This window comes from Suricata suricatta, chromosome 14, assembly GCF_006229205.1.
Source record: "Suricata suricatta isolate VVHF042 chromosome 14, meerkat_22Aug2017_6uvM2_HiC, whole genome shotgun sequence".
In the NCBI taxonomy this organism is placed as follows: Eukaryota; Metazoa; Chordata; class Mammalia; order Carnivora; family Herpestidae; genus Suricata; species Suricata suricatta.
Window position 1 is genome coordinate 70,792,166 of NC_043713.1, and position 18,330 is coordinate 70,810,495.

At 55.7% G+C, this 18,330-nt stretch overlaps 2 protein-coding genes across 4 annotated transcripts in view; one reads left to right on the top strand and one right to left on the bottom strand.

The window, feature by feature from the left end:
• Nucleotides 1-18,330, bottom strand: part of RSPH14 (radial spoke head 14 homolog) — a 78,948-nt gene that overhangs the window by 26,862 nt on the left and 33,756 nt on the right. The window lies entirely within an intron of this gene.
• Nucleotides 6,615-18,330, top strand: part of GNAZ (G protein subunit alpha z) — a 29,090-nt gene continuing 17,374 nt past the window's right edge. The window contains exon 1 of the mRNA XM_029922307.1: nt 6,615-7,826. Coding sequence (XP_029778167.1) covers nt 7,104-7,826 — 723 coding nt within the window. The 5' untranslated portion in view covers nt 6,615-7,103. The remainder of the gene's footprint in view (nt 7,827-18,330) is intronic.

Consider the following 18,330-nt stretch of genomic DNA (forward strand, 5'->3'; position numbering starts at 1 on the left):
GATGGGCTGGGCCAGTCAGGCGGTGAGCAGGAACCAGGATCAGGGGCCTGGGGGCAGGGCAGGGAGGGTCATAAAGGGAGTACGTGGTGTGTGTGCTCAAGTGTCTGGCCTTGAGGCTGCAGGCAGTGGAGCAGCTTTCAGCCAAGGAGTCCCTCAGTAGACTCTGGGTTTGAGGACTGCACCCTGGTAGCCTTTAGATACACAGGCAAATGGGTACGGGAGTCAGGGAGACCCACGAGGGGCCATAATGGAACTTATCAAGGGTCATAGCCACGCTGGTCCACATGTCTGCAGAGCCCACCATGGCGTATCTCTCACTTCCTCCCAGTGTCCCCTCTTGGTCCCACTCCCAGCCTGCTGGCCAGACCCTGGCGTGCCCTGAACCAACCCTCCTCCACGCCAGACACCATCTGTCATATAGCTTGTGCGTCCCCCTCCCCTAGCCCTTGCCCACACTGCTGTCCTTTCACCTGGATAGCTGCATGTAGAAGCCCACCCTATTCTAGTCACACATAGGGCACTCCTTGCTCAACTCTGGTTGGCTTCCAACTCACTCAGAGAAACAGCCAGAGCCCGTACAGTGACCTCCTTCTGCCAGCCCCTCACATCCAATGCCAGCCATCCACCTTTTTTCCTGTCCCTCAGACTGGCAAGGCACATTCTCACCTTTGAATCAGCAGTTACACTACCCTCACCACCTGCTTATGGTCACCTGTCACCTGCCCACTTTCACAGACCTGCATCCTTCATCTCAGCACCCCTGACCCTACTCCTCTGCAGCTTGGCACCCTTCTCCGTCACAGCTTATTTGCTGCCTTTGGCCTGATTGTGACTCTCCTTCACCTGTGCAACCTTAGGCAGGTGTCTTTGCTTCGTTCAGCAGTGCCCTCTTCCCCCACCCCAGTGCTAGGCTCAAAGACCCAGCCCCAGTAAGTGGTAAGTAACCCCTGACTCCTCCCCTTGGCCCCTCTGGCTCACCTCAGCCCAGCTCCACGCTATAGCCCCTACCTCCTCTCCCCATAGCTAGCCACACACAGACCCGTGCATGCACTTACGTTTTCCCACACACATACACAGACATGCACACAGGCACATACCTAGACCAGTGCTTACACACATACACAGTCCTGCAAACAGATACACAAACATATCTGCATGTATGCAACCCCAGACACATGCACACACTCAAACACATGCTCACAAATATGCATCTACACAGTGGGCACCGCTGATCAACCCTGCCTCCTCCTCTCACCTGGGATTCCTCTCTCTGTCCAGCCACTCTGACCTTCCTTTATCTCCCCAGTCACACCATGGTTCATCTGTCCCCTCACCCACAGGGCCTTTGCACATCCCCTTCCTCTGCCTGGCACTCTTTCTCTCACCCATTGCTCAGTAGTTTCCAGCCACACCCCCAGCCCTGTGGTGGGGGGGTCATGGGTGTCAGGCCCTGGGAAACTGTGAGTAGTTACTGAAGCAGGGAACAATGTGGTCATCCTGCCCTTGGCTCTTTGTGTCTGGGCTGACAGGGGGAGTCCTAGGAAGCCCACCATAGCCCAAATTAGACTAAGAGAGAGGTAGGACTGGCAAGAACGTCACAGAAAGGCAAAGAAGCCAACCCCCAGAATGGGACTGCCCTGAGGTCTCATTTGGACCTTGGCCAAGGCTCCTGTTCATAGGCCTCCCTCTCTATGTCCATGCACAACCCTGTCCCCCACTACCAGTTCCAAGGCACTGAGCACTTATACACCTTGGGATGTGGCTGAGCCCTGCAGAGCCACAGGGAGAATTCCGAGTGGGCCTTCTGCTTGTTTGGTTCTGTGGATCTGAAGGAAGAGGGTGCCTCTAAGAGAGGGACCCTCAGATGTGACTGTTGGGGGCTGCCCCGTGCAGATGGCAGAAGCTCCCAGACTTGGCCCAATGCACACAGCCACCACCTTGCTGTGTTTCTCTTACCTTTACTCCCATGTTCCCTTGTGGCCACACTGGTCAAGGACCACATGGCCAGCCCCAGGCTGCCTGCCCACTGCCCCCGAACTGCTTTCCTGATTCTCAGAAGCCCAGCCCTTAGCCTTGGGGTCATTCCAAAATGCAAGTCACACCTCCTCAGATAGGGTGGCTTTGGACTGGCGGCTGGGTTTGCGAGATTCACCCCCATATGCATTTTTGTACCAGCTGGGGACCATTAGGTCAGGTGTTCCAGTCCACAGGCCAGGTGATGGGGGCTCGGAGTGGCCCTCACTGGTAGGTGAAGCCAGGACCGGGCAGGAGCCTGCCTCTTTCTCTTACACCAGTTGGCCTCCTCACTATTTTTATTTTAGGAGTAGCTCACCCACAAGACATATATTTTGTTTTGTTTTGTTTTGGTGTTAAAATAGACATAATGTAAAACTTAACCATTTTAACCATTTTTAAATGTACAGTTCAGTGGTATTAAATACATTAATAATGTTATGCAACTATCTATCTCTGAATTTTATGACTCTCTCATATCGTGGAATCATAAAATGTTTGTCCTTTTGTGACTGGCTTATTTCACTGAGCATAAAGTCCTCAAAGTTCATCCATGTTGAAGCACGTGTCCTTCCTTTTTAAGGCTGAATAATATTCCCTTACATGTGTGCATCACATTTTACTTATCAGTTCATCTGCCCACGGATGCTTGGATTCCTTCTGCCTCTTAACTCTTGTGAATAACGTGGTTATGAACGCAAGTGTACAGAAATCTCCTCGACACCCTGATTTCAATTCTCTGGGGTATATACCCAGAAGTGGAATTGCTGATAATTCTATTTTTACTTTTTTTTAAGTTCATTTCTTGATTTTGAGAGGGAGCAAGTGGGGAAGGGGCAGAGAAAGAGGGAGAGAGAGAACCCCAAGCAGGCTCCACACCATCAGTGCAGAGCCTGACATGGGGCTCGAATTCATGAACCATGAGATCATGACCCGAGCCGAAATCAAGAATCAGACGCTTGACTGACTGGGCCACCCAGTTGCCCCTCTATTTTTAATTTTTAGAGGAGGAACCACCATACTGTTTTCCATAGCAACCGCACCATTTTATATTTCTACCAACAGTGAACAAGGGATCCAATTTCTGCTTATTCTTTTCTTGTTTTTTTTTAATGTAGTAGTGATCTATATAGGTATGAGGTAATATTCTTACTGTGGTTTTGATTTGCACTGCCCTAATGGTCAGTGATGTCGAGCCTCTTTTCATGTGCTTCTTGGCCATTCATTTATTTTCTTCAGAGAAATGTCCATTCAGGTCCTTTACCCAATTTCGAATCAGGTTGTTTTGTGGCCAAGTTTTAATTCTCTGTATATTCTAGCTATTAATCCTTAATCAGATATAGGCTTTGCACATAGTTTCTTCCATCCTGTAGGTTGCCTTTTCACCTGTTGATAGTGCCTTTTTATGCACATTTTTTTTTTTTGATGGAGTCGTTTGTTTTTTGTTTTAATTTTTTTAATGCTTATTGTTTTTAAGAGAGAGACAGACAGACAGAACACTAGTGGGGGAGGGTTAGAGAGAGGGGAGGAGACACAAAATCTAAAGCAGGCTTCAGGCCCCAAGTTGTCAGCAAAGAACCCGATGCAGGGCTTGAACCCACGAAACCATGAGATCATGACCTGAGCCAAAGTTAAACGCTTAGCCAACTGAGCCATCCAGGTACCCCTGCTATTTTTTTCTTTTGTTGTCTACGCCTTTGGTATCATATCTAAGAGGTTATTGTTAAATTCAAGGTCATGCAGCTCTTGACCTGTGCTTTCTTCTAAGAGTTCTGTAGTTTTAGGTCTTAAGTTTAAGTCTTTGATCTAAGTTAATTTTTGTACATAGTGTTTGGAAAGGGCATCACCATTTTTTAAGAAAACTCCAGCCTGGCAGGAGAGACCAGAGAAAGGAAGGATGCGGTAGAGAGAGGCGCAGGCCACAGGTGGGGACAAGGTGCTCTGCTGGCGGGGTGTCAGCCGTGTGCAAAATGGCCTGTGAAAAACAGGCAGAGTTCCAGTACTGAAACAAGGTGAGGGGCCACTGACGAATAGCCCAGGGTGACCGAGCCAGCCCTCCAGAGCCTGTGCTGAGGCTGGACGGGTCCCCAGGCCGAAGCTGCAAGGGGAAGGATTTGGGTTTGAAAAGGATCTAGTGGCTGGGCTATCATGTGCAGCACTGCAAGGAAGCCACCAATGTCTTGGTCTGTTTGGGTGCAGCTCTCACAGAGGCCTGGGACTGGCCATGTCACCTGTCTGGGCTAGACCATGTCCCAAGAATGGGGTCACTGCAGGGTGCCCTGAGGCATGGAGACCTGGTGCCTGGTTGCTGCTTGTCTAGGTGACAGTGGATGGGGAAAGAACCTGCCCTTCTGCATGATCTTTGTCCCTGTCATTGACCAGCTGAAAGAGAATTGGTCACTTGGGAGCTGGGTGTGTCTTACATTTTCAAGCACAGATTGAGGAAAATGGTAATGACATCATAGGCCACCCCCAGCCTCGTTGGCATTGCCTTCAAGAGGGCATCAGCACTCCTGCAGTAGTGGTGTCCTGGGCAGTGACTGCTAGGGACTTTGGACTCCTTTCTGCACCCTGGGGGCTTCCGGGTCATCATCAGGGACCAGGGAGTAGCCACTGGGTCCCTGCTCCATACACTCAGTCCAGGATGGAGAGAGGCAAGTCCTGGGTGACATGAGAGACAGGGACTTGTTAAAGCCCTGACTCTTGTTTACAAAACCTTTCTTACAACAAAAGTTCATTCAAGAATATACGAGAAATACGGTAAAATGCAAAGAAAAAAAATCCCATGTAATTCCACAACCTGGAGCTCACTGCTGCTCAAATTCCTTCCCTGTCCCCTGCTCACACAGTGGTACACACCCAGCATGTCCCCCATCCTCGGTCTGGTGTGACTGTGGAAAAGCGGCAGAGTTCCTCAGCCTCTTCAAGTCTGAGTCATTCCCTTCCTCTCGCACCAATGCTTAGTGAATGCCTGTGGTGTGCGGGGTACTATGCTGCTCCTGGACCCTAGGGGACAGGCACCCACAAATGAGGACACTGGAGCACTGGCTGCCCCTGGCTGGGGACCATACTCTGCACTGAACACTTTATCTCTCTGACTGGTGAGGGACAGGCTCTGTGATGTGGAGTCAAGTGCCCAGGCCACACAGCTGGGACAAGACTCGTCATCCTGGAAGCACTGGGGGCACATGAAGTTTTGAGCAAGGGGGACAGGTGGCATGAGAGGTGCTTCCAGGGCCCCTGGTCACAGAGGCAGGTGGGCCCCAGGGAGAGACTGGGCACTCAGGGCCTGCTTCAGAGCAGAACTGCCAGGTCTAGCGGGCACAGAGGCCAGCTGGGAGGTTGGATGGGTGGAGAAAGGAGATGAGGCCCTAGGCTCTCGGGGTCTGTTGGACACCTTGGTTCCTTTCCATCTAGGACCCATCATGAAGGGAATGGAGGCATTAGAGGGGTGGACACTGGCCATGGCAGAATGAGGAGGCTGCAGGGGGCAGCCAGGCCTGGACAGAGGTTGGAGGAAGGAGGCAAGAGTCCTGTGGGACAGGCTCCCCGGTGGGGGTGGAGCCTGAGCTTTGGGACTGCCCTGGTGGGGAGGGCCCTGACTCAGCTGCTCATAGGTCATTGGGGGAGGCCCAGAAGAGCATGCAGGCATCCTGGCTCAGCAGGTGGCTGGCTGAGAGCTGGGCACTGAGGTGCTGAGGCCCTGCCCAGGGCGTGAGCACAGGTGTTCCTTACCGACCATCAGGGTGGGAGCAGGGATGTGAAAGACTTGACCTGGAATTGGGAAGCCTGCCTTGCCCTGGACTCAGCGATTCCCAATGCCCTCAGACATTCTCTGGCCTGGCTGCTGCCCTGCACCCCAGCCCCCAGCCTCTGCTCCCCTACCTGGGCCCACCCAGCCTGAGCCTCCCTCCCCCTCACCCACAGGGAGCCAAGCCACTGTTTACCCCGTGGTGCTCCCAGCCTGGGGCCTCCACCTTGCTCTGTTCCCTGCCTGTCAGCTTGCTGCCTGGCCTGGCCAGCCTCCTCCTGCTGAACGTCCTGCCCTGGGAGAGAGCAGGAGTGACCTAGCTCCTGAGAGCTGGTGGGGAGTGGGGGTCATCCAGTTATTCTGGCATGGGACCTTACCATAAATCAAGGAGGGGCCAAGCCCCATCAATGTTGTGACACATGTGTGTACAGTCCCAGCAGTTACAGGAGAGGGTGAAGAGGTGGGAGGGGGGGGAGGGGACATCACAGCTGGATTGCCATATTGAATCCTAATGACCACCAGACCCAGAGACTGAGGCTCTGGGAGGGAAAGGTTGACAGGGTCCAGTGGGCAGGGAGGGGTGGCAGGGCCCTGGACTCACTGCCTCACTCTGAAAACCCTAAGGCCAAAATCCTGGTATGGCTCTGGGCACCCTTTCCTCAAGCACCAGGATTCAGGCAAACTGGCTCACCAAGAGGGGTGTGGGGCGTGGCTCCCAGGCACGTTTGTTTTGCTGTGGTTTGAGCACAACTCAGCAGAGTTCCAAGGAAGGGAGGGGGTCGATTCACTGTTCCCCAGGCTGCTTCCTGATGATGTCCGAGGTCTCCCTTTCCCACCCGCTCTGCGGTGGGAGGAGGCTCACCCTCTTCTCTGTGTTGGCAGGTGAAGGGCGGATGCCCAAGGCAGGGGGGCCATAGGGAACACCCGCGGCACCAGTGGCTGGCCTTCCAGCCGCACTTAGCAGCATCGCCACAGCAACCAGCAACCAGACGGCAGCGGCCTCGGCAGACGCTCTACTACAGCTTCCCACCGTCGGAGAACAGGGAATGACTACAGCAGATCAGGCCCCAGAGTGGCCTGGGCAGGTGGAGTGTCACTAGAGGGAGGGCTCAGCCTCCTCCTTGCAACAGATGATCGCCATGCCGGCTGGAGAAGAGGTGCTGGGGCAGGGGCTGCAGCGTGGCACAGCCTCGCCCCCCCACCCACTCTGAGCACTTCCAGGGCAGCAGGGCTCTGTCTGCCAGACATACCCGGCCTGCTTCTCAGTGTCCCCTGCTTGGTGCCAATAGGGAGAGGTGCCCGTCCCCTGCTCTGCATCTGGGCCCGCCGCTGCCGGACCATGGGATGTCGGCAAAGCTCAGAGGAGAAAGAGGCGGCGCGGCGGTCCCGGAGAATCGACCGCCACCTGCGCTCAGAGAGCCAGCGGCAGCGCCGCGAGATCAAGCTGCTCCTGCTGGGCACCAGCAACTCAGGCAAAAGCACCATCGTGAAGCAGATGAAGATCATCCACAGTGGTGGCTTCAACCTGGAGGCCTGCAAGGAGTACAAGCCCCTCATCATCTACAACGCCATCGACTCACTGACCCGCATCATCCGTGCCCTGGCCGCCCTCAAGATCGACTTCCATAACCCGGATCGCGCCTACGACGCGGTCCAGCTCTTTGCGCTGACAGGCCCTGCGGAGAGCAAGGGTGAAATCACACCAGAGCTGCTGGGGGTCATGCGGCGGCTGTGGGCCGACCCCGGGGCGCAGGCCTGCTTCGGCCGCTCCAGCGAGTACCACCTGGAGGACAACGCCGCCTACTACCTGAACGACCTGGAGCGCATTGCCGCGCCCGACTATATCCCCACCGTTGAGGACATTCTGCGCTCCCGGGACATGACCACGGGCATAGTGGAGAACAAGTTCACCTTCAAGGAGCTCACCTTCAAGATGGTGGATGTGGGCGGGCAGAGATCAGAGCGCAAAAAATGGATCCACTGTTTCGAGGGCGTCACAGCCATCATATTCTGTGTGGAGCTTAGTGGCTACGACCTGAAACTCTATGAGGACAACCAGACGGTGAGTGTGCCAGGCTTTTCCTCTGCTTGTTCCTACCACTGCTGGCTCCTGGGAGGGGGGTGAGCTTGAGGGTATGGGCAGGGCAGGGCAGGAGAGGCTGCAGTCAGAAGGGGAGCCAGGGTGGCCCCAGTGAGGTGCTATCTCTGGGAGCACAGTGTGGTGGGTTATCACAGCCACTGTAGGACCTTGAGTAGCACCTGCTGTCAGCTCTCTCAGGGGCTGCCCCACCATGGGCAGGTCCCTCTCTGACTTCAGTGCCCTGACAGGCCCTCAGGGTTCTCAATATCCTCTGAGTAACCACCACACCCTTGGGCTCCACCGGGTACGGATGCCCTCACCCAGCTGCTGACAGCACTGCCCTCTAGGTGCTAATAGACCCTAGGTGCCTAGGTAGCCCCCGCCTCAGTGCTGCAAGCAGTCCACACCCCATGCCTGAAAGACTCTGGGCATGGAGGGCCATCCCTCTGCTGAGTGGGGCCTACTCCTCAGCCCCAAGGATATGTTGCTTGGAGCCCAGAGGAGGGGCTCTCGGATGCCTGGAGGTCACTGGAGGAAGAAGGGGAAGCTTGGCCCTGTAAGGGGCTTCAGTTCGGGTGAAGTTGGGGGGCAGTCAGGCGTGGGGGAGGGTAACCCTGGAGCCTGGGAGTGAGGTTGGCAGATCTGCAGGATGAGATTGGGGACAACGCCCAAGCTAGGGATGCAGTTGTTGGTCCATGTGGCAATTCAGTAAATACACAGAACTGCCAATCCCTGGCACTGTGGGTCCTTGGAACTGCAGCCATGGCCCCACCACCCCATCTGGATCCTGCGAGGCTGGTAGTAACATGGTTAAGAACTATTTCTGAGGTTTAATCCCCAGGATTTGGGTGGGTGTGGGGATTCTTTCAGGCCCTCAGCCCAGGCTGAGAACCACTGTGTGGGGAAGGGGGCTCAAAGACATGAGGGGAGTGGAGGCCCCAGAGACTGGATGTAGTGCAGAGAAGTGCAACCAGGGTTGGTGCCAGGCCAGTGGAGGCTTGATGGGGAGCCTGTGCAGGGGAGGGATCCAGGCCCTTGGCAAGGAGAGGGTGGGCAACCAAAGCAAAAGGCCCAGTGCACAAGGCATCACAGCCTCCTTGGGCGCCCAGTGGTGGTGGTGAAGGCTGAGCAGCCAGATGGGATGGTATTGGCCAGGGCTGCCCCACCCAGGTTGTCCTGCAGAGGAGTTTTTGTGCCAGGAAGAAACACTAAGCAAAGATCTGGAATCTGCCCTTAAGAGGCCTTTGATCCTGTGGGTGGAGGGCATGGGGGCAAACAGAGGTCCGTAAGTAGCTCTAAGTGGTATGGGACTGTGGGTGCCAGCAGCCCAGGGAGGCAGTGGGCTGGCAGGGAAAAGGGTGATAATGGTCATCAGGTAGACCCACTGTGCTGAGAAATGGCAGAGTTGGGGGGTGGAAGTGAGCCCACAGGGTCCAGAAAACCAGGGCAATAGCAAAGAAGCTTACTTAGTCCTTCACTTAGTCATTTTTAAGGCAGATGGTAGCTTTATTTTTTGGATTTAGCTGGGAGTCTTAATTGGCCCTGTGGCCCCCAGAAAGTCTGTGGATGGCTACAGGCCGTGGCCATCATGCTGGGTGCCTGAGCATTTCTCTGGATGGAGAGAAGGTTTGCAGCTTCCATCAGGTTTTCAAGGAAGCCTTGCCTCTTAGAGAAGAGGAAAGAAACAGCTGCAGGTGGTCATGGAGACAGAAGCAGGGCTCCCCTCATCTCCCCTGTGTGCATCCAGGGGTCTCTCCAGGGCCATGCCAGGCAGTGATGGTGTGAGGGTGCCTGGGCTGAGGATACTGCATCCACGGGGCAGGACTGTGTGGTCTCCAGACGTTCTAGTACCACTTATTCTTCTGCCTGCACCCCCTTGAGTGCTGTGTGTGGTTCTGGTCAGAGGGAATGTCCCAGCCGATGGGCGAGGTCAGGCTCTTTGATGAGGCATTGCTGTGAACAGAGGGCTTGGGGCTGACCAGGCCATGATGCAAAGCAAGGTGCTCAGGTGAGGCCCCAAGACACCGTGCTCCAGTGGTCAGCTCTCTGGGCTTCTGCCTATGTCTGTTGTGTCCTGAGGCTTCTGCCTATGTCTGTTGTGTCCTGAGGTGATGGCCTGTGCTCTGGGGTCTTCCCAGGGCCTGGATCTTGGGGCTGCCTCATTTGTCATCTCCAGAGCAAGCATGACAAATCTTCCAGCACTGGGCTAGGCTCCCAGATTGTCTGTTGGCAGGCTTTGTTGACCAAGACTGTGCCCACAGATGTGGCAGGACGTGGGAGGTGGGATGCCTGGTCCCTGAGTTGGTCACATGTGTCATGGAGGGATTTGGTTGTCATATCTGCTCTCTGAACCTGTCAACCAGAAGGCAGCCCAAATGTCCTTGAAGATGGGCCCAAGTCCGGGGCCTTCTCCTGCCTGAGGCCCCCCGCCCCCCGGCTCCATCTGGCCCATCCTGCCTCCTTGCTGCCCCTCCCCTGTCCCCTCTGGACTTTGTGGGCTTGTTTCACTCACATGCTTTGCTGTCTCCAGCCTTAAGTGTGTGACCACCCTGTCTCTGACTGCCCCTGTCCTTCAGGTCTCACCTTAGGTATTACCCTCTTGAAAGGCCTTCCCTGACCCCAGCGCCAGCACACCCCTCCATTGCAGCCTGTCATTACAGGTGGGTTCCCGCTTGTGTGCAAGTGAATGGCTGCCCAGTTGGGATGGGTGGGCAAGGGCTGGGCAGGCAGCCCTCGCATCTCTAGCCTACTCCTGGCCCTGGCCCTATAGGGGCACAGTGGGCAGCCCTGGGCCGTGTTGGCAGCTGCCGGCCTGGCTAAGGGGGAGGGGTGTTTCTGGGAGGCCTGCATTTGCCAGGCTCTGGAGCTGCTCAGGGCATTTTCTGAAGGGAGGGGCTAGCAGCCAGGCCTGCACCCCACCACTGCTTGCCACCCTGGTCTCAGCAGGCCTGGGGAGTAGTTGTTCCCCAGAAAAGGAAATTCCTCATGAGAAACTCAGGCGAGGCTGGAAATTCACTGGATTCCAAATAGTTGTGACCTTTCATGCTCTACCAGCAATATCTCGGGATGGAAAACAAACAGGCTGCCGAGAAAGACAATACCCTCCGTGATTCCTCCAGCCGGCTGGCCGCAGTGGTAGGCTCACAGCCCTGGGAGAGCCAGGCCAGGCAGAGAGCAGAGCCTGCCTCTGCTGGCGCCTGCAGGCAGCTCCTGTCACCTCCACTGGCCCACCTCTTCTGTGCCCCTGTCTTCCTCCTGCCTGGCCAAGGCAAGTGCCACCATTAGGAGATGGGACAGGACTGCTGCCCATGCTTTCTTTTTGAGGGCCCTGAACTGTCCTCCCTGGGCAAAGGCAAGGCAGCCAAGAACCAGCCATGCTGATTTTTGCAGAAACCAAGGGAACCTTGGGGCCCGGTGCTAGGCTCTGGACATGGCTCCCAGAGCTCTTCTCCCCCGCTCTTGAGGCCTCATCTTCCCTCTGACAGCGGGCTGGCAGAGCCCCCCGCCCCCATGCCTGACAAACAATCTACAGCCACCACCACCACCTCCCCCCACCCACCACCCGCTGGCATCTGCGTCAGCACGTTGCCAAGGGTAACGTCAGGATCTCTACGCTCCTGGGCGTGGAGGGCTGTGGAGGGCTGCAGCAAGTGCAGGGCAGCACCTGGGCAGGGGGAGGCAGATTCCGGGGTGTCCGTGGACCATGGCAACGAGCAGATCCAAGGAGCCATGCCCAGCCTTGATTATGATTCCCTTCCCTCACCCTGGAAGGATTTAATGGGTCCTCAGGCCTACCTGGGGCCCCATCCCCCTATATAGTCCTGTCAGGCTCCTGGGGCTCCCTCAGAGAGCACAGGGATGTGTCACCTGACTGATTCTGTGGGGCAGCTGTGCCTGTTGTCCCCATCATTGGTGGGGTGACAGATGAGGGTGCCCAGGCTTAGGACAGGTCATGGCCCCTCCCGGAGCCACCCTGCTGCCTGAGGCCACACCAGGTCTCCCTGCCTCTGGCCCACCTTTTCTGGAAATGCTATTTACTGGCAGCTCTGCCTTCCTTCTGGGCCTGTCCCATGGCCTCTTCCAGGAGTAAAGACAGGGCTTTAAACTCAGAGGCCCAGCCATGGCCCCGCTCGGGCACAGAGATGTGCTGACCAGCCACCCATCCCACGGTGATAGCCCCAAGAGCCTAGGTGCCCAAGGCTCTGCCATGGGCTCCTCACCCAGCTGCCCATCACACGTCCTACCCAGTGGGGCCCCAACACCCTTCTGGGAACCTTGGGAAGGCACAGGGAGTGGGCATTTGCCGCCCAATTTCTGCCTCTGTGGATGTGCTAATGGATTCTGCGGCTGCTTAATGGTACAAGGACTCTTCAGAAGGGACAGATTAAAAGGCCTGCCTAGGAAGTATCAACATGTTCTCATGTGAAAACCCACAGGGAGCTCACTAGTTACCCATTTTCTGGTGGAGCTGTTAGTGTTCCCAGCCCTATAGAGGGTCTGTTGTGCACCTGCTGTGTACCTGCTGTGCAGATGCAAGGCCTGAACTCGAGGCCAGATGCCAAGGTAAGTCCAACCATCTAGGCAGCACAAGGAACTGGCAGGAGGGGGGGCTAGGGGGAGAGAGGCGCACACCCAGCACAGTTGCAGCATCATTTCTACACACCTCATGTCACCTGGGGATACCTGCCCGTCCTTCAGAACCTGGCAGGTAGCAGTTCCCAGGGATGTCCCGTGCTTCGCTTTCATCTAGGACCAACTGTAACCATAGGTGGTCTGGGCCACAGCAAGGCTCAGTGTGGGAGCCCTAGCGTCCCCACTGCTTAACCAACAAATAGCTGGTTGATGTGAATTGAGAAGAGTCCCTAGGGTGATGGGTAGGACACAAGAATATGCCCTTTAGGGGGTCAGGTTCTGCAGGTGGCGGGGGCTATATAACCAGACTCTAGACTGTGGTTGTTCCCTCTGCGCAGCCCTGGCCAATGTGAGGAGCCCTAGCCCTCCTCATCTTAGGGCCCTCAGCTCTCAGGGGAGCTGATCTCCAGACAGGTCACAGGCCCACACCCCTGTTATCCACCCACCCTAGATGGCATGTGCCGTGAGCACAGGGTTGGCACACAGTGGTGCTCAGCAAACTGGACTGGGTGGGAAACATGCAGGCTGGGCAAGAGCCAGAGTTCAGGGCCCCGTCCTCTGGGTGTGCAGCCACTGGGACACTCAGCCCTTCTGGGGAGCCCCTGAAAGTGTCAGGCCCTAAGGGCGGGCCTGTGCAGTGTGCCCCAGAGGAGGCGGCTACTCAAGGCTATCTGCAAACTGTGTACCCACACCCTAGCACTGCTTTATCATTCAGCCCTAAAGGGAGCTGGTTTTAGCCCTTTAAAAAGTTGTGTTGTGTCATGAAACAGCATGTTGAAGGTGGTACACTGTATTGCAGTAAGACAGGCTTGTACCTATTGTTATCAGAGCTGGTGATCACAGAGCTGGTTCAAAGGAGATGCTTAGAATGAGAAACAGCCAGATGTAAATGATACCTCTGCTTAGATTTGGAGGGCACCTCACATATCCTTTAGTCCTTAACCAGCCAGCTTTTCAGGTAAGGAGACTGAGGCCTAGAGATCATGCATCATGTGTCCCAGGGTTCTCAGGGGATGGGAAGTTGCAGTGCTCCCTCAGGGATTCCAGGGGACTCCAGAATCACCACATCCTGTAGGTACAGGGGTGCTCCACGGAAGGCCTTGGGGCAACTGGTTTCCACTCTCAGGAGACTTGAGTGGTTGTCAGAGTTGGCACTGCCCCCACCCCGTCATTGGCAGGACCACAAGCAGCCTGAACAGAGTACCTCCCCACTCTGCCTCCTGCTCCTGACCTGGTTGAGGACATAGATCCAGGAATCGTGCCATGGGGACTTAGGACAATGCCAGGGAGGCACGCCATCAACCTGCATGGAGGCTACTGGCCTTCCCCCTGCCCCCCAGGCAGCTGGTGTCTCTGAGCAGCTCCTTCTGATCTCATGATGTACCAGAGCCACATCCAATTTGTTGCAACCTCCACAGATCATGGATGACCCTGGGACATCAGAGACCTCTTGGACTAGAGCCAGGAGGCAGGGCCTGGCTGGCAGAGGGGTCTGGGTTCCTTGGAGTGGACATCCCCAGGCACAGATCTGAGCTGTTCTGAAGAGGCAAAGGCAGTAAGAGGACTGGGCCATCACAACGCCTCCCATGGCAGGTATAGGTGGGCACAGGGCTCAGCTGGCCACACGCTCTCCCCAGCATCCTCCTCCTCACAGCTTAGACCAGCTCTCTCTCTGTGGCTGGCTGCAAGGGGGAAAGGCACACAGGAATTCACAACTGGATTTCCAGTGGCCCAGAGGTGCTATCAGTACTTGTGAATAGTCCTCCCACCTCCACGTGGGCTCCTCAGGCCCTGGGCCCGTCCAGGGTCCTTGCTTTGTTGCCCAGCCCTCGTCATAGTCCTAACATGGCTAAGGCTATCTGGTTCTTAACTCAATGAACCCTGGGCATGAGCCCATGGCCCCCACTCTGTGTGTGGCCACCGGGCTTCACATGAGTCCCCATGGAGTGTTGGCTCCAGCCTGTGATGGACAGGGGTGAAGTGGAGGGAAGGTAGAGAAGGCAGCAGCCATCAGCTGTCACTGCCCTGCAGCACAGCCTGATGCCTATATGTGATCCAGAGCACTTGCCAACTGATATGTCAGTTCCTTGGGCTGAGATCTCCTTTCCTGTGTTCCCAGGGAGACATGCAGTCACTGAGGCCATTGTCAATAATGGTTTCCTATGTTCCTCCATTCCTCTTGCACTGAGAACTTCCAAGGGCTCCCATTTCCTATGTACCTTTGTGCTTGGCTCCTTGCCCTGAGTAAGTCTTCCATGACATATCAGCCAAACAGAAGGATGAGGCTCGGCCCTGGGCTCGGGCCCACTTGCTGCTCAGCATGGCCAGCCCCTCCATCCCTGCTCCACTCTGCACAGTAGAACTTTGGGATCCTAATACAGCATTTTCATTTATCCCTACCTCCTCATCCTTGGGGCCGAGCTCTGCCTTTGAGCATATCAGCCACACCTCCATGGTGGCCACCTCCTGCTGTGTCACTAGAGGCTCCTTTCCCCCCCAGGCACAGGCTGTCACTAAGCACAGCCAGAATTCGATCCCCATCACTCCACCTCTTCCACCATGACAGACGGCCACAAAGTTTGGCAGAATCTGCAGGGGGACGTCCACAGTGTTCCTCGGATCTCTGAGCCTGGTGGCCCTCCCCCAACAGGAAGTCGACCAGCTTGGGCTGCATTGTGGGCCTCCCCCATGGGCGAATTGGGGTCAGCCTCTTGCCCTTGTACTGTGCGAGCCGTGAGGGAGGGGGGCAAGCAGGCACCCTCAGCACCATATCGGCAGAGCTGGCCCCCTACCTGCCTCAGAGGACACTGAAAGCCAGGTTAGCAGCAAGAGAGCCTCCCTCTCTGCACACCAGCCACCGGAGGGCCAGAGCTTCCCAGTACCCAGTCACAAGTGCCAATTTCTCAATTTTTAGGGGCTTGATGAGCTGTTAAACATCATCCAGAGCATATTCACACGACAGAAATTGGTGGATGCTACCAATCAGCATCCTCCCAGCCTGCTGTTAAACACTCACAAGCCTACTGCACGCAGTGACCCCAAAGTCTACTGCAGCCAGTGACCCAAAGCCTAGCCCGAAGGGCCCCTTCCACGCAGCCTCACCAATGGGCGAATTACAGGATTCGCCGTCTGTGTCTTTTTGAAAAGCGAGGCAGTGTCCCCCTTTTTCAGCCTCCTCAGCAATTCCCTACTCCAGCCCTGTGACCGCAGGTGTTATTTCTGTTCACGTTCATCCCGTTTGAGAACAGTAATTTGCCAGAGTGACTCCACACTCGTCCTGGGCTCCCCCTCCCGCTCTCCCCAGGCAGATTTACGAGAATCCTTTCTGTGCAAAGAAACGGACTCCGAGCTGGGTAGTTCTGCTTTCTCTCTGTCAGCACGTTAGCAGACTAATGTGAGACCATCTGCTCGAGCCAGGGCCTGTCCAGTATTCTTCTCCCTCTGAGAGGACAAGCCCTGTGATACTCATTTAGGAAGCATTTCTTACACACCTCTTATGTGCAAGAAGCTCACCGCCTAGGGACAGAAATGATTGTATCCCTTCCTTCCCTGAGGTCAGATAAGAATGCATCACACAGCCCCTGAAGGGCTGGGGTGGCTGTGCCAGCCCCCATTTCCACTGGCCCCATGCTCGCTGTGGCTGGCCGCAAGGCATCCCTGTGAAGCAGCTCTCTGGGTTTAAAGAAGTGAAGAGGGCCTCCTCTGGCCCAGAGACCAAGTTGCAGGAGAGAAGGGGGGCCCAGGCATCAGGATCAGGGCCTGGGTGGATTGGGATAAAGGTAGGGGTGATGATCTGTATTCAATGTGGACCTTGCAGAATCCAGCCTGGCTGTGGGGGCTGTGGGAGCAGCCAGCAAAGGCAGGACGAAGGGGCTATTTAGGAAGGCATGGAGAGCTAGGGCACTGACTGCCCTGCACAAGGGACAAGGTCCCGGGTGCCACAAACAATCCCCAGCAGTCTGTGATGGACGTTGATGCCTGTATGCCCTGGATGGTGGAGCCAGGGTTGCTGGGGCCACGGCATCTCCCACAGTCTGTGCACTTGCCCCTCTGCCCCATGATCTGCTCTAGCGGATGCCCCTCCAGCTGAACACAGAACGTCTCCATTCTCTGCCTCATGCTAGCACTTTCAGCCTGCATCCAGCCTAGCCACCCAGGCCAGAGGGGTTATTAATTTCCCCAGCACATTAGCTCTGCTTCGTACGCACACATCAGAACAGCTCTGGGTTTTAGGACAGATTATTATTGTTTTGAGGGATTTCTATAATCCAAGAGCTGAAAAACAACTTGTCCACTTATCAAGAACAGACTGCAGGGATTCCTGGGTGACTCAGTCAGTTGAGCAACCAACTTCAGCTCAGGTTATGATCTTGAGGTTCGTGGGTTGCAGCCCCACATTGGGCTCTGTGCTGACAGCTCAGAGCCTGGAGCCTGCTCAGATTCTGTATCTCCCTCTCTCTCTGCCTTCCCCCAACTCACATTCTCTCCCTCTCTCTCTCTCTCTCCCTCCCTCCCTCTCTCTCTCTCTCTCTCTCTCTCTCAAAAATAATAAACATTTATAAAAAAGAAAAAACAGACTGCAGGAAGGAGGCTGAGAACAGTGGAGGCCAAGATGAACTAGGGACCCTCAGTAACCAGCAGAGATGGGGACATAGGAGGTCTGCCACCCACCCAAGGGAGTCCCTCACCTTCCCTGAAAACCAGAAATGCTTCTGTGCTAACAGGCTGTGGGCAGGACCCCTCTTTGCCCATCTGTAGGGTTCCTGAGGCCCCAATGGCTCTTACAGTCTAGAGTTTCTGGGGAGATTGGAGTAATAGTCAGCTGAGGGAAAGGGAGGGGCCATGCGTATCTGAGGGTGGAGCGAAAGGCACCCCTACTTTCCTTGCACATGGCACCCGATGGGACATGTGTCCTCAGACCCAGAGAACAAACGCTCGGGCTGGCCTGGGAGTCAGGGCCACAGCTCACTCTAATCCTGCCTTCCTCACACCCAGTTGGCATCTCCCTGGCTCATGCACTTTCTCTAATTTCATTAATAAACCCATTCAGCCAAAGGCCCTGGGCTGACTGAGGCAACCTGTGGTTCTTGCATGGCTTCCCACCCTTGAACCAGCAGGAAAGGTGCTCAGCGGAGACTTCTGCTCCATGGTGCTTTGTTCATTGCCCAGTGGGCTTCCAGGTACACCCCCTTTGGCTCCTTTTTTAGCCTAGTGTCAAGGACAGGACCCCAGGAGGTGAGAGGGAGCAGTGGCCAGATGTGGCTCCTGGTCCTGCCCATGCTCAGCTTGGATGATCTGATCTAGTTTTGGCTTCCTCATCTGTGAAGTGAAACAGGCCCTCAACTCAAGGACAGACCTAGTTTTGATGGTATCTGCCATTACCTGGGCCTGTGTTTGGTGCCTCTGGGCCTGGAACTGTGGGGCTGGGGCTCTGTTGAGAGGAGTACAGGCATTGGAGTTTAGACCCTGGTTTGAGTGACTGCGAAGGTGGTATTGGCATCAGCACAGGCCCATGGGGAACATAGGACCCTCCTGCCATTTCATTTTCCTCTCTCGAGAAATAGCCATGACCTCCCCCTGGACAAGCAAGTGGGCTAAGCTTGCATACAGCTGAAGCCCCCCAAGGCCAAGGCCGGCCCAGCATATAGGGGGCTGGGGCATGTGTGACCTGAGCTGAGACTGGTTCCCCATAGGCATCTGCCCCCCAGGGAGCTTACTGGTAGCTATCCTGCCCACCTCCCGCCTTGGTCCCACACACCCTCCCAGGGCCAGGCTACAAGTGCCGCTCAGGACATGACATGACATCACATCACAGAGACTACAGACCCCTCTGAATCAGGATGAGGGCAGTGCA